This window comes from Magnolia sinica, chromosome 1 (genome assembly GCF_029962835.1).
Source record: "Magnolia sinica isolate HGM2019 chromosome 1, MsV1, whole genome shotgun sequence".
Classification (NCBI taxonomy): domain Eukaryota; kingdom Viridiplantae; phylum Streptophyta; class Magnoliopsida; order Magnoliales; family Magnoliaceae; genus Magnolia; species Magnolia sinica.
Window position 1 is genome coordinate 138,296,603 of NC_080573.1, and position 14,024 is coordinate 138,310,626.

Here is a 14,024-nt window from a genome sequence, read left to right on the forward strand (position 1 = left end):
ACATCAAAGGTTGGCGCCACATGATGGACGGTGGATGTGAGGTGAAGTAGGGATAAACATGATGAGGTCAATCACCATCCTCCTCAAGGATAACTACTTCGAATCCACAAAGCTTCTCTGGAATCCTCACATAGACTTCTCAAATCCACGAGAAAAAAGCATGAAAAATAGAAATAATATTTTAAAAAATTCAAAATTTGATTGATGAATGAAATAAACAAGTCTACATCCCTTCAAATAGGGATAACAAGCCTTTGGAAGAAGTTTCGGAATTAAACTACAACTAAAACTCCTAAAAATTGAGACTTACTATAAATAGTAAACTTACTATTTATAGACTATCATGATTCCTACTACTGTGCTTGATTTTCAGCCAAAAATACTAAGTGTCCTATTTAGCCAAACCATGATATTCCCCTAACTATTCTAAGCACTTTTCATGTTGGGCGCAACTCCTAAAGCCCAAGTGATGAAGAGTTATATTCAAACTAAAACTTACTATAAACAGTGAAAATAAAATTAAAACTGGATTACCCTGGTGAAGTATGTCCACCTTTTTATTATTAAAAAAAAAATAGTAAAAATGAAATTAAAATAGGAACTCGACCATCGATCTGATGGTATTTCGCAAATTCGGCATCAGCAATCTAGCGTAGTAGATTGGGTGGCTCAAGTAAATCGTCCTACCCAAAAATCATATATGGCACATTGGATAACTCATTGTAGTTTGCAAGATACGTCTATTTTAAAGTCTGGATGGTCTGGATCACTTTCACTTTCGATCAAGCCTTTTTTTATCCATCTTGGCCATGATATTATCCGTGACCCATGACCCATTATACATCATGAGGGACCAAATAGACTTCTAGATAACTACCCGTGATGTTGGAAACTTTATATGCTTTTCTACTTTTCCAATGATATTGAACGTACTTGCTGATTAATCAAAACATTTATTTCAGTGGCAATAATCTTTCCCATCACAAACTCCGATTATCAGAATATTATTGAAAAAGCTGACTATGGAGGGAAAACACGTGTAACACTTACACACGAACATTAGGTCCGCAGGCCTTATTGGAATAGCTCCTACCAGGCTACACATTGCTAAGCAAAGAAGCACTTGCCAAAGTTGCATGCTCCCCACATTCGACATTCTCCATCGGGTGGGACACGATGTGCAGTAGTATTCTGACTAGACAACGTAGCCCACCTCATGGAAAGCGTGGACCTCATACACGTGTCCCACACTGGCATGTGTGGTGGTTTCACACACATGCGGGCATCACAAACTTAAGTGTTTCATATAAGTCAGTTAAAAGGAACGAGATTTGCACGGGCGACGGGGAAACACAACAAGGGATGTGCCCTAGGGAGTGTCAATCCTGGGCCCTCCGTCATATCAACAGTTGCACTTTCTCCGTCAATCCCAACCGTCCAATCAAAGCATTGGATCATGGAAGCGAGCGTCGTTTGTACGACCTGCAACGCTAGAGAAATGCCCGGGCAGCCTCTCCGACCACTCCCGAACGGCAAGTAATGGAAATGCTGCCCCCTAACGTCCACGTGGTGACTCCGATCACTCTCATCATCAGACGGCATGAATCTCTCAGGACGAAATTCAAGTGGGTCAACCCAATGCTCAGGGTCCCTTCCGATGGCCCACACATTGACGAACACTAGGGTGTTAGCCGGTACATCGTAGCCTCCGATCTTGCAATCTTCAGTGGATTCTCTATGAAGCAGAGGGCTCGGGTGCAGTCGGAGTGTTTCTTTGACAATTGCCTGGAGATAAGGAAGATTTGGGACGTCTGATTCTTCAACCAATCTATTCTTTCCTACGACTGAATCGATCTCTACCCTTGCTTTCTTGAACATGTCGGGATGCTTGATGAGTTCCGCCAAGGCCCATTCCGTTGTGATTGCAGACGTATCGGTTCCTGCCACAAAGATATCCTGCAGAAGATTCAAAAGATGGAATATCAAATACTCATCTGATCAAATACTGTATAAGCTGGGATGGGCTATTGGGATTATTACTTTGGGCTGAGGCAGTGTTTTTAAGAAACTGGAATGTCCATCCGAGTCGACTCGGACTCGTTCGGACATGATCCGGTTCGACACCAAGAGTCAACTGGACGAGTCATGGCTAGCTGAGCCTGGCTGATTCGCCCCCGACTCGAGACTGGACGAGTTCAATCACATCAGCCCCCATCCCTCATTGTCGCCTAGCTACCCTACTACGGTACAGACTGCCTTTGTATCATTTCCCAGTAACGGTCCAACTTCAACACAATAACAAGAAGGGCTTTGTAGGCGGCTAGGACAGTTCGATCAATCCACTGTTGAATATGCTGCGGTCCACTACTCCGGCAATTGGGATTGGAAGCGGATTGGCGGGTGTTCCGGACACCAGAGACCTCGCGAAGTCGCCAAGTTCTGTAGGCCTTACCATGAGGTACGTGTTATATCCAAACCATCTGAACATTTTTCCAGACCGTTATAAGGGTTGAATCCAAAAATAAGACAGATCCAAAGATCAAGTGGACCACACTGGAGAAAGCAGCAGGAGATTGATCGTCTATCATTGAAACCTGCTTGAGGTTTTTGGATCAATCTGATATTTGTTTTTTCTTTCTTCATCCATGTTTGTGTGACCTTATGAACATATTGGATGGAGAAAAAAAATGTTGTGGGTCTTACGAATGTTTTAATGGTGGGAATCATTATCCACACTGCTATTTGTTAAGTGGTCTACTTGAACTTTGGATATGACTCTTTTTTGGGAAAATGCCCTTGTAATGATCTCAAAAAATGGATGGACTGTGTAGATATAATAAATATATCATGATGGGGGCCACAGAACTTTGATCACTTTCCGTGGTTGGTAATGTTACGAGGCTTGATCACTTCCGGGCTCTTTTGAATGCGCCAGGTACATTCCCGGGCTAGGTCGCTGGTGTGCGATACAGCAGCTAATTGACTCTTTCGATGGCCATTTTACTAGGATTATCATTTTTTATCCCAGTTGTCTAAATCTGTAAACCTTACCGGGAAAAAAACAAATTAAAACCAAACAAAACAAGGAAAGAAACGAAGAAATAAAACAAAATGAATATTGAAAAGGCCGGTTCCACTTATCCTCCATGTCCTTCGTGGAATGAAAGTCCAACGGTCCAAATTCAACATATCCCATTTTTACTACATGGCATGTTTACATTAGAGACCACCTAATGAATGGCCGTGATCGATCATCCGATGAGAAAGATTGACGATCATAATTCAAAGGGCGAGGCTTGGGGTAGGCCCGGGCACGGATTTTGAACTGTTTCGGGCCGGGCCATCTGCTAGTTCTATTCAAATTTTAAGATTATTAAGGCCCGAGCTCGGCCCATTGACACGCCTATCCAGTCCGAAACGGGGTCCATTCCAGTGGTACCGGTACTATCGTAAGCTACGGTAGTACGGAGAAGATGTAGCGCTAACTTCACTCATGCATACAAATCTAACCCATCCATCCGATCCTACAGTCTATGTTACCACCAACGCCCAAAATTCAGGCTGATCCATGAAGCAGGAGGACCACAACAGAGGGAAAAAGTCGAGAGGGGATGCCCAATCTTGTTTTGCGTGGGGTCCACCGTGTTGTTTATATGAAATCTGGGCGATTCGGACATTTCTTCAGGCATGGATAAATGTTCAGACCCAAAACTTAGGTTTGTTTGCAACTCAGGTACCCAACTTGTTCCTGTGCTGTAGCCCCCATGTGATTTGTATCGATCCGATTTTCGGAACCCTTGGTAATATGTGGTCACGCATCTGATGTACGGTTCGGATGTGATGAATACATCACGTGGGCCACACATCTTCCCTTACCACCGTAAGCTTACCACCCCAAGCCGTCTGGAAAAGACAAGGTGAATTGTGCTTACCAGGATAAAGGCTTTGATGTTGTCCCTCGTCAGTTTCATCTCGGCGCTCTCATCTTCCGATATCTCGAGCAAAATATCGAGAATATCCTTCACACCATCGCCTCTCCCTATCTTCATCTTCCTCTGTTCTTCATGCTCTTTGATGATCCTCTCCATCATCGCATCGAATCTCTGGTGCACGTCCTTGTACCTCTTCTTCAGTCCCTGCAAATCCAAATTCCGACATAACCCGATATAATCCGATATGTTGAACGTGCCGGCCAGCACCGCCACTTCGTGCACCAGCTTTCTCATCTCTTCCGCCTCCCCTTCCGAGTCCGAACATATGCAGCTCATTGCCATCCTCGATACTGTGTTGTTCGTCATCGTTACGAGCTCTCGGCTAACATCGACTGCTTCTCCTCCATTGGATTTCTTATGTAGAAGTCGCAAGAATCGCCGGATCTCTTCACTACGGATGGGCTGGAGCTGATCAAGCGTCCGCCCACCTAAGAGATCGGACATGCAGAGCTTCTTCATGAACTTCCAGTAGGGGCCGTAAGGAGCGAAAGCGAAACCAGAGGTGCCGTAGGCGAGGTAACGGATGGCTGATGGTTGAGGTCGGGATGCGAAGGTGGTCTCATGGGTCTTGAGGATTTCTCTTGCAATGTCAGCGTTGGAGGCGACGACAGCGGGGACAGAGCCGAGGCGGAGGTGGATCAACGAGCCATAGCGCTTGGAGAGCTTGTGGAAAGCTTGGTGAGGGATGGGACCGAGGAGGTGGAGATGTCCGATGATGGGGAGGGGTATCGGGCCCGGAGGGAGGTGGCGGGCCCTGGTTCGGGAATTAGAGAAGATGATCCGGATAAGGACAGTGGAGATGAGCCAGATGAGGAAGAGGATGGCGTAGAAATGGAGATCGCTGGCCATGGTTTGTGTGATAGACGGTTAGGCGGAGAGTGGAGAGGAATGGGAATGAAGAGGTGATCAGATGGAATGGTGTGTGGACTTTACAGGAGGAATGAAATGAGAGTGAAAATGAAGGATCATTTAACTTTTGCTGATAACGTCAAACAGACTTGTACGAAGGGAGAAAACAAATATAAACAAATGGGAGAAAACTTTTGTTGCGCGTGAGAAGTTTTTAATGTTGGGTGATCAATCACCTGTTTCCTGTGGCGTGGTCCACCTGAGATTTGGATCTACCTCATTTTTTGCCTCATGTCCTTACAATGAACTGTAAAGATGGATAGACCGCGTGATAAAACACATACATCATGGTGATGGTGAGGCAAACAGCATTGACTTATTGGTACATCCATATTGGCAGGGTCTAGACTCGGGATAAAATATGCGTCCGAACAATGGCCCTTGTTGCCCGCGAATGACGGATAGGGTATTACCGCCACTGGCATCTAGAGACGGAAGGTCTTAGCTGGGGATATGCGGGCCCACTGTAATGTATGTTTTTTATCTATTAAATAGATCAGTCAAGAATAAAAGAAAGAAAAAATCAAGTAAACCCCGTCACAAGAACTGACAGTTTCATTACACATGGGCGCAGATTCCGCGCGAAGTTTCTGAGCTGGTAACCTATGCAAGGTCCAACATGATGTTTTTGATAAATCTATTTCGTTCATTCATTTTGCAAGCTTTTTTTTATGACTGAAGGCCAAAAATAATCCAAATCTAAGACTCAAGTGGGCTGAAAAGGAAATAATTGAACATCTACACTTGGAATATTCGTAGGGCCACATAAGTTTTGATTCTATGTAATATTATTGTTTTATATTCATCTCAGTAATAATGATTTTATGAGCCTAATAGATGGCATGTAAGCATTGAAGCGGATTGGCTGGTGTACCTCATATTGATCATGAGTAATGTGTTATATCCAAACCATGCATTCATCCATTTGGTAAGCCCATTTGGTAAGCTCGTCTTAAGGCTTTTGACGAAAAATAAAATAGATCTAACTATCAATTGGACCACGAAAAATAAGACAGATCTAACTATCAATTGGACCACACTGCAAAAAGTAGTTTGACATTGAACGTCTATCATTGAAACTCTTTTTAGGATCACAAAAGTTTTAGATTAATATAAAAAAAAAATTTCTTCCTCTTCATTCAGGTCTTTTTGACGTTATAAACAAATTGGATGGAAAATAAACGTTATGATAGGCCCTAAAAATTTTTTAACGGTGAAAATCATTATCTCCACTGCTATTTTTGGTGTGGTCCAGATGATCTTTGAATATGATTTGTTTTTTGAATAATGCTCTAAAATGATCTCTAAAATTAGATGAACGATGTGGATATAATAAATACATCAGTGTGGGGCCCATGTAACTTTGATCTCCTTTAAACCGTTGGTACAACTCGGAGCTCTAGGAGTGTCAGTGCTCGTTTTCGCACAGCACGTACCTACAACGGTTATATTGCAGTTATATAGCAGGTATGTGGTACACTAGCAGCATCACTCTCAACCTTAGGAAGGTTTCAACGGTAAGAATTTTTCTATCCACCTTTTCCTTTGCTGTGGCCCACTTGAGTCTTCGATCCAAATGAATTTTGATCTCATGTCCTAAACTGAGCTAAAAAAAAAAAAAAAATGGACGTAATGAATTTATCAAAAATATCATAGCAGGCTCACATTGGTTACCGGCGCAAGAATTTCCCATGAATGCCTTTTTCCTGCGAAAGCCTTTAGCAAGAAATCCTTCGTCCTGCAATGCGCGTCCCGGAAGGAAGCATATTGGTTGCTGTACCACAAAGCAGCTATATAGCTGCTGTAGGTACGTTACGAGCACCGATGCTCATCGAGCTCCGAGTTGTACCAACGGTTCAAAGGAGATTAAAGTGACATGGGCCATACAGTGATGTATTTATTATATCTATACTGATTATCTATTTTTAGAGATAATTTTAAAGCATTATCCGAAAAATAAATAATATCCGAAGATCATCTGGGGCCCACCACAAATAGCAATAGAGATAATGATTTTCACCGTTAAACAATTCGTAGGGCTCACCATAACATTTATTTTCCATCCAATCCATTCACAAGGTCATAAAGACATGAATGAAAAGGAAAAAAAAAAAATTCATATTGATCCAAAACCTTTGTGACCCCAAAATGAGTTTCAATGGTAGACGTTCAATCTCCCACTGCTTTTTTGAGTGTGATCTACTTGATAGTTAGATCTATCTTATTTTTCGTTTCAAAACTTAAGAATACCTCGTTATATGGATAGACGGTTTGGATATAAAACATATCCTCCTTATCAAACCCACGGACCTCGTTGAAGGCAATACTGCAGCTATATACCTGGCGTGAGGTACACTAGCCAATCCACTTCCGTCCCCGCGTACGAGCTCAGGCTTCTCTGACAGATATTTTAAGGACGTCGAAGCATTTTGAACACGTCAAAGTCATATCATTCGAAAAGACAAAACAGGTATTAATTAGGGGCACATGTGTAATTAATTGCACAATTACAGAAATTTTGTGATGTTCCTCTCCGGCCGAAGGCGACTTGCGTTGATCCAAAACTCCGTGGCCCACCGCGGGGTATGTATCATATCCACCCCGTCCATCCAATTTTTTAACTCATGTAGAATCAAAACTCAAGAAGGCCATACCACATGAAACGGTGTGGATGAAGACACTCGCCTGAAAATCTTGTGGATCTTATAATTGAAAATTTCTTGGTAGCTATGTTTTCTTTTCATCCACGTCTACGTGAACTTATTAACTGATTGGTTGCGAATAAATATCATCGGTCGCCTTTAAAGAAGTTTTCAATGATAAAGAGTTCAATCCTCAGTTTTTTCCTGTGATGTGGTCCACTTGAGCCTTCGATCAGCCTCATTTTTTAGCTCACATCCTAAAAGGACCTGTTAAAATAAATGGACGGCGTGGATAAAACGTTTACACCTCTGTGGGTCCCACGGAGCCCCTGACTGGACCGGCGGTCTAGCTAATAACTCCTCGGATTTGACACATCCTTTGGTGGCCCGAGGCATTTAGTCCGAGTCTGCGGACTTGTATGTTTTGTCCCCAACAGAAACGATTATACAATACATATATATAGAATGGAACGGGATTCAAAGGCCCCCAGAAAAGGACGTCCTACCTACAGCATAAGCTCTGTGGGACTCACTTCGATGTATGTGTTATATAGACGCAGTCATCTCAGCATTAGATCATACATGAGACAAATCAAAAGCTCTTCTGGTGGATCACATAACAGGAAACAGCTCGCCCACCATTAAAACCTTCCTAGGGCTTACATGTGATGTTTGTTTCCCATCCAACATGTTCATAAAGTCACTCCAACCTGGATGAAGGAAAAACAGAAACATCAGCTTGATCCAAACTTCTCCAATCTCCAAAAAGATTTTTAACGGTGGTCATTCAATCAAAACATTTTTGCAATGGTGAGGTGTTGAGATCCTAAATTGATCTGAGAAAATGGATGAACGGTAATGATAGGATCCACATAGCTTTGCAGTATAAGAATCATCTGCAGCGGCGCTGCAAGTTGTCCGCGTGAGCCAGAAAGGATTGAAACGATATATAAAGGTTGAGCCTGCGTCAATCCATCCCTGAGAATTACAATACAATACGTTGGACTTTAGCCGATAGACTTGGATTTTTAGCTGATCCGAGCAGTTTCTACCGAAAACTTCCCATGACTGGTGAATGCTCTTCTTGATCGTTTGATCATTGGAAGGTCATGATGGCCGTCACATGCAAACCTAAAGTACCAAAATGATTTAAATTAGGAGTTTTATTTGTTTGAAACCACAATACAAAGTGAGACCCATCATATAAATAATTTGAGTCGTTGGAAGAGAAACCAGATTAATTAAGAAACTAGATTCCCGATGTATTCTCGTTGGAATGTACTCTACCAATCAATATGATAATGGTTTTATATATGTAAAGATGGAGAAGGTCTCAAGTCCAACACATACATTATTAAAAGGGAAGTTACCGTTGTGGAATATCACAAACTCCTGAGAGTCTACCACTGAAGCAAGAGTAAGGATACGATTAAAAGGGAAGTTATTTGCTTGGTAGATTATAGATTTAGGTTCAACCAGTTGGAACTGAGAGAGAGAGAGAGAGAGAGAGAGAGAGATGATCTCACGTGCGTGCACTAATGTCCAAGGTGTTATTTGCGCACCTAAATTTTTGACCCGCTTGGTGGTGGGAGAGACTCGCCGGACTCTCATGCTTCCTCCTCATTTATGGAAGTTCAAGAAAGTTGACTGCATGGTGTGCCGCGGTTACCAAGTTATGTGGCCCAACTATGATGCATGTTTCATATCTACACCACTCATCCATTTGGAGAGATCATTTTTGGGCTCATGATGTAGATCCAAATCTCAAGTGGACCACACGATTGAAAGCAGTGGGGATGATGATGTCACCGGTGAAAACTTACTAGGACCCACCATGATGTTTGTTTGCCATCAAACCCGTTCATAAAGTGTCACGGATGTAGATTAAGAGAAGAAATATATATAGGATTGATCCAAAACATCTTTGAACTCAAAGAAGTTTTCAATGGTAGGTGCGCAACCCCTACTTTCCTTTTTTTTTTTTTTTTTAATGGTTCACTTGAGATTTTAATCTTTTTTTTTTTTTACACACACACACACCGCCATACACTCACACCGTAGTGGGATTTCACCACCTATGGATGCTTGAACCCTTGATCGAGTGTTGAAACTCCCGATAGTCACTACCACTGGAGCAAGAGCAAGGATCCTTCGTATTTTAATCTGCCTCATTTTTTAACTCATGCCTTAAACTTAAACTGATCTCTTCAAATGGATGGATGGTTTTTTTTTTTTTTTTTTGCCAGATTATTTTAGTATATTGGCCTAAAAATGAGTTATATCCAAAACTCAAACCGGCTGCACTGTATGAAAAAGTGGACCGGGAAATGCCTGCTGTTGAAATCTCACTGAGTCCACCATGATGTTTACATGCCATCCATGCCATCCGTAAGGTCGTTCTTACTGGGATGAACTGAAACGGAATCATTAGCCTGATCCAAAACTTATGTGGCCCCACAAAATTTTTAACAGTGGATGTTCAATTGTCACTGTTTCGTGTGTGGTGTGGATTACTTGAGTTTTGGACCTACCTCATTTTTAGACCAATATCCTAACATTATCCGGAAAAAGAGATGGAGAGGATGGATTTCTCACCGACATCACGGTGGAGCCCACCTTAGTTCCCGCAGAAAGTTCGTGCAAAAGACTCTGGCAGGCAATCAGCTGCCAGCGTGAGACAGGGAGGGGCGAGCGATTGGTGAGAACCCAGCCTCACCTAAAAAGGTGCTTCCCTTACCATGTGGCCCACCTTGATATATCTATTTTGTATCTATGCGGTCCATCTTTTTTACCAACTGCATGATTCCAAAAACAAAGCAAATCCAATTATCAAGTGGACTATAACATGGGAAACAGTGGTGATTGACCATTAATGTACTACAAAAGTTTTGGATTAAGATGATATTTGTATTTTTTTTCCGTCACCCAGGTGCGCCCTGAGAAGTTTTTAATGGTAGGACATTCAATCACTACTGTTTCCTCGAGTATGGTCCGCATGAGATTTGGATATTCTTCAATTTTGGGATAATGTCATAAAATGATCCAGAAAAACAGATGAACGGCATGGATACCGAATAGATACATCAATGTGGGCCCTAACGTAAGGGCCGCACAGTCTTGGGTTAGGCCGTGGTCTCACCAAATCGGCTCCCTCGGGAAGAACAGTGACCAGAGGAAACGGAGTGTTCTGTAGACCTGTATATGTATATCCAAACCAGTTCATCCATTTGGTGAGATCAGTTAAGGGCTTAGCCCAAAATGAGGCAGATCTAAATCTCACGTGGATCAAACCAAAAAAAAAAAAAAAAAGTGAGATTGATTACCTACCATTGAAAACTTCTCGGGCCACAAAAGTTTTGGTTTGATCTCGCAAAATATTCATTACTTCCCTTAATCCAGGTTGTGAAAGCTTATCAACTGTGGGTATCATTGTCCCCACTGCTTTTAGTGGTGTGGTCCACCTAAGATTTGGATCTAAAGCACTTTTTTTGGGCCCATACTCTAAAATGATATCTCAAAATGATGTGTAGTGTGGATATGACACGAGTATCATAATGAGGTACACAGAACTTGGTGACGTCAGCCCACCAGCCAATTACATGAGCTTTCACACCAGATCTTTGTTCTTTTTTAACTCCAAAAGTAACTTCCAATTTTAACCTCTAAAAATAATCCAAAATCTTAAAATTTAGGTGCACAAAATAGCACCCTACGATCAGTGCGCATGAGATCTATTATGGGGAAATCTGAATAAGGACAATCAAGATCGTCCTGTGCTATCCAAATCAATTATTAAGGCCTCGGAAGGAGAGTGCAATTCGACCTCTGGATTACGACTATAAGCGGGCGGAGACGAGCTCTCATCTTCGTTCTCATCATCTGAATACGGCATTTAATGAACAGTCGAACTACATGTATGTCTGAGCCCGAGGTGAATTATTCGATTGATTCCGAGTGCTAGTACTTGGCCTCAGGTCTGGATAAGATGAGGCCGAGCCCAAGTGAGGATACTCCGAGTGCCGAGTCGGGAGACTAGCCTAAATGTGGACGTGACCGAAGATCTCGCCCAAGGATACATGTCATTAAGACACGATATGCCACATGACCCAAAGATTGCTGATAATATCTCCACGATTACAATATCCACGTGATTGAGTAAATCGTGCCGAGATTAATGGACGCGATCCTCTCTGCTCACAGGTATAAATACCAGGAGATCCTATTGCCACAGGTATGAAAGATCTCGCACACTCTCTCTACGTTACACGATTTAGACCCAGATTCCCTAGCATGACTTAGGCATCAAAGGGTCCCTCGGCTGAGCCAGGGTCTCTTTTGCTCACCCCTTTGTGCAGGACCAAAGTTTGCTTGAGGTTCGCCGCATTGAGTGGAGAGTGGTCCAGATTTTGACCTCAACAAGATCATATCTCTTTCTCATATATATATATATATATAATTCCATGTTTCCTCCCGAGTATCTTTGTTCTTTTTTAACTCCAAAAGTAACTTCCAATTTTAACCACTAAAACTGATCCAAAATCTGAAAAATTAGGTGCACAAATAGCACCTTGCGGTTGGTGCATGTGAGATTTTATATATATATATGATTCCATGAGCTTTCACACCCGAGTATTTTTGTTCTTTTTTAACTCCAAAAGTAACTCCCAATTTTAACCACTAAAAATAATCCAAAATCTAAAAAATTAGGTGTGCAAATAGCACCTTGCGATTAGTGTGTGCGCGCGCGCGCGCGGACATGATGTGACTCCTAAATCTGGACGTGCAAACTAGTTCGTACAGAACGTGCAAACGTTTTGGAGACCTCATCATACATGATGTGACTCCAAAATCTGGACGATCCACATGAAGCAACACCTGATGAAACTCTCCGGGCCCAACTTTTACTTTGATCCAAAACTTTGGTGGGCCATAGAAAAAGAAAACAGTTTCCTCCCTTGATTTGCATCTCTTTTCTATGGCCCACCAGAGTTTTATATCAGGGTGAAAATTGGTTCTCATGAATTTCATGGGATGCCGCATCACATGGACTGTTTGGATTAGACGCCCATGACACGTGTGCAAAGGTACACACGCCTCAGGTGAGCATGCCTCTATATAAATCAGAGTGAGGAACTCTCGAGTTCAACCGGCTAGCAAATAGCGACATGGAGATGGGATTTATTTCACACTTGCTAAAGGGGTTGGTGGCTGAGATAGGCCCTACTGTGTTTAGGTGAAATCCACCAAACCACCAAGTGTGTCACCCAATGTTAAGCTCAGGGCTTAGAAATCAGCCCCATTTATGATTCAGGTGGACTACACTATTCGAAAGTGTACAGCCTCGTCTGTAATTTAAGTGGACCACATGATTCCAAACAGTGTACAAGACAACACTCACCCTCCAAACTTTTTACCTTTGTGTAGCCCACTTGATCCAAGGAAAATAATCCAATGATCAAAGGTTTGAAATGGCCAAGTGGGAGTGCCTCATATGCACCGTATGAAACCTTGCACGTACGTAAATGTTACATCTGTTGATGAGCAGGTGATTAGCGTTCGTCACTAAAAACTATGCTGACATTATAAACAAGTTAGGTACAAAAGACAGTTTCAATTAAGAGTAATTAACAATATATTACAACTCCATTTCTGTCTTTAACAATCAAAATATGATCTTAAAGAATTCTAATAAATTTGGGATTTGTTTTTATTTTTTTATTTTTTTTTACACACCCACGCCGTAGTGGGTTTTCACCACCTATGGATACTCGAACCCTTGACCGGGTGTTGAAACTCCCAAGAGTCTACCTCCCAAGCAAGAGCAAGGATCCGGGATTCATTTATTTATGTACCGTTTTCTCCCTGCAGAGTAAATGGAAAAAGATGTAATAATACCTTTGTTGCAAATGATCTCACCAGTGTAAATTGTCCTAATACCAAACAAATCCAACATGCTTGAGCCAGTTAATGATCAAATTATCTAGACTGTAGTGTAGATCACTTGATGAGTGACTCGAGACCCCATACACAGTGACAAAAAAAAAAAAAAAAAAAAAAAAACAGAATTGAATTTGCATTCAAGCCTTTGATCATTCCCATCTGGCAGGTCAAGTTGACGCTTACAACTGAAATCACATTTTATGATGGTCCAAGACATGTACATGGGGTATGTTGGCTGGCAACAATTTCCATTTTTACCACCCACTCGATGACCGCTATTTGTATTGAAAGCATAGTCAGTTTTGACCAATTTTGAATGGCAGGCCATCCATGACTAGGACCACGAGAAGGACCGCCCGGCCACCGCCCCACCAACCTCGTGAGGTAGGGATGACAATCACTCCTTTTTATCCACGGGACTAACTGGAGGCAAATCTTTCCAATAAATAAAGGATTGCAAAGGTAGGTGTTTGAAAAGATGAGGTCGGAAGAACACATTAGAGAAAAAAAAAGAAAAGGGAAAAGCAAGAAAGATGGGATG

At 42.1% G+C, this 14,024-nt stretch overlaps 1 protein-coding gene across 2 annotated transcripts in view; it reads right to left on the bottom strand.

The window, feature by feature from the left end:
- LOC131220524 (cytochrome P450 93A3-like) overlaps window positions 1-4,985 on the bottom strand; it is a 58,879-nt gene extending 53,894 nt beyond the window's left edge. Inside the window, exons 1-2 of one of the 2 annotated variants that reach the window (XR_009158662.1) lie at window positions 3,933-4,985; window positions 1,214-1,956 (exon numbers count right to left, since the gene is read on the bottom strand). Coding sequence is in view for 1 of the 2 variants with exons in the window: in XM_058215390.1 (XP_058071373.1) it covers window positions 1,312-1,956; window positions 3,933-4,841 (1,554 nt within the window). In the remaining variant the exon portion in view is untranslated. Of the gene's footprint in view, window positions 1-937; window positions 1,957-3,932 lie in introns of those variants that run through there. The other variant, XM_058215390.1, reaches the window with a different exon arrangement.
- Between the last annotated feature and the right edge of the window lie 9,039 nt (window positions 4,986-14,024).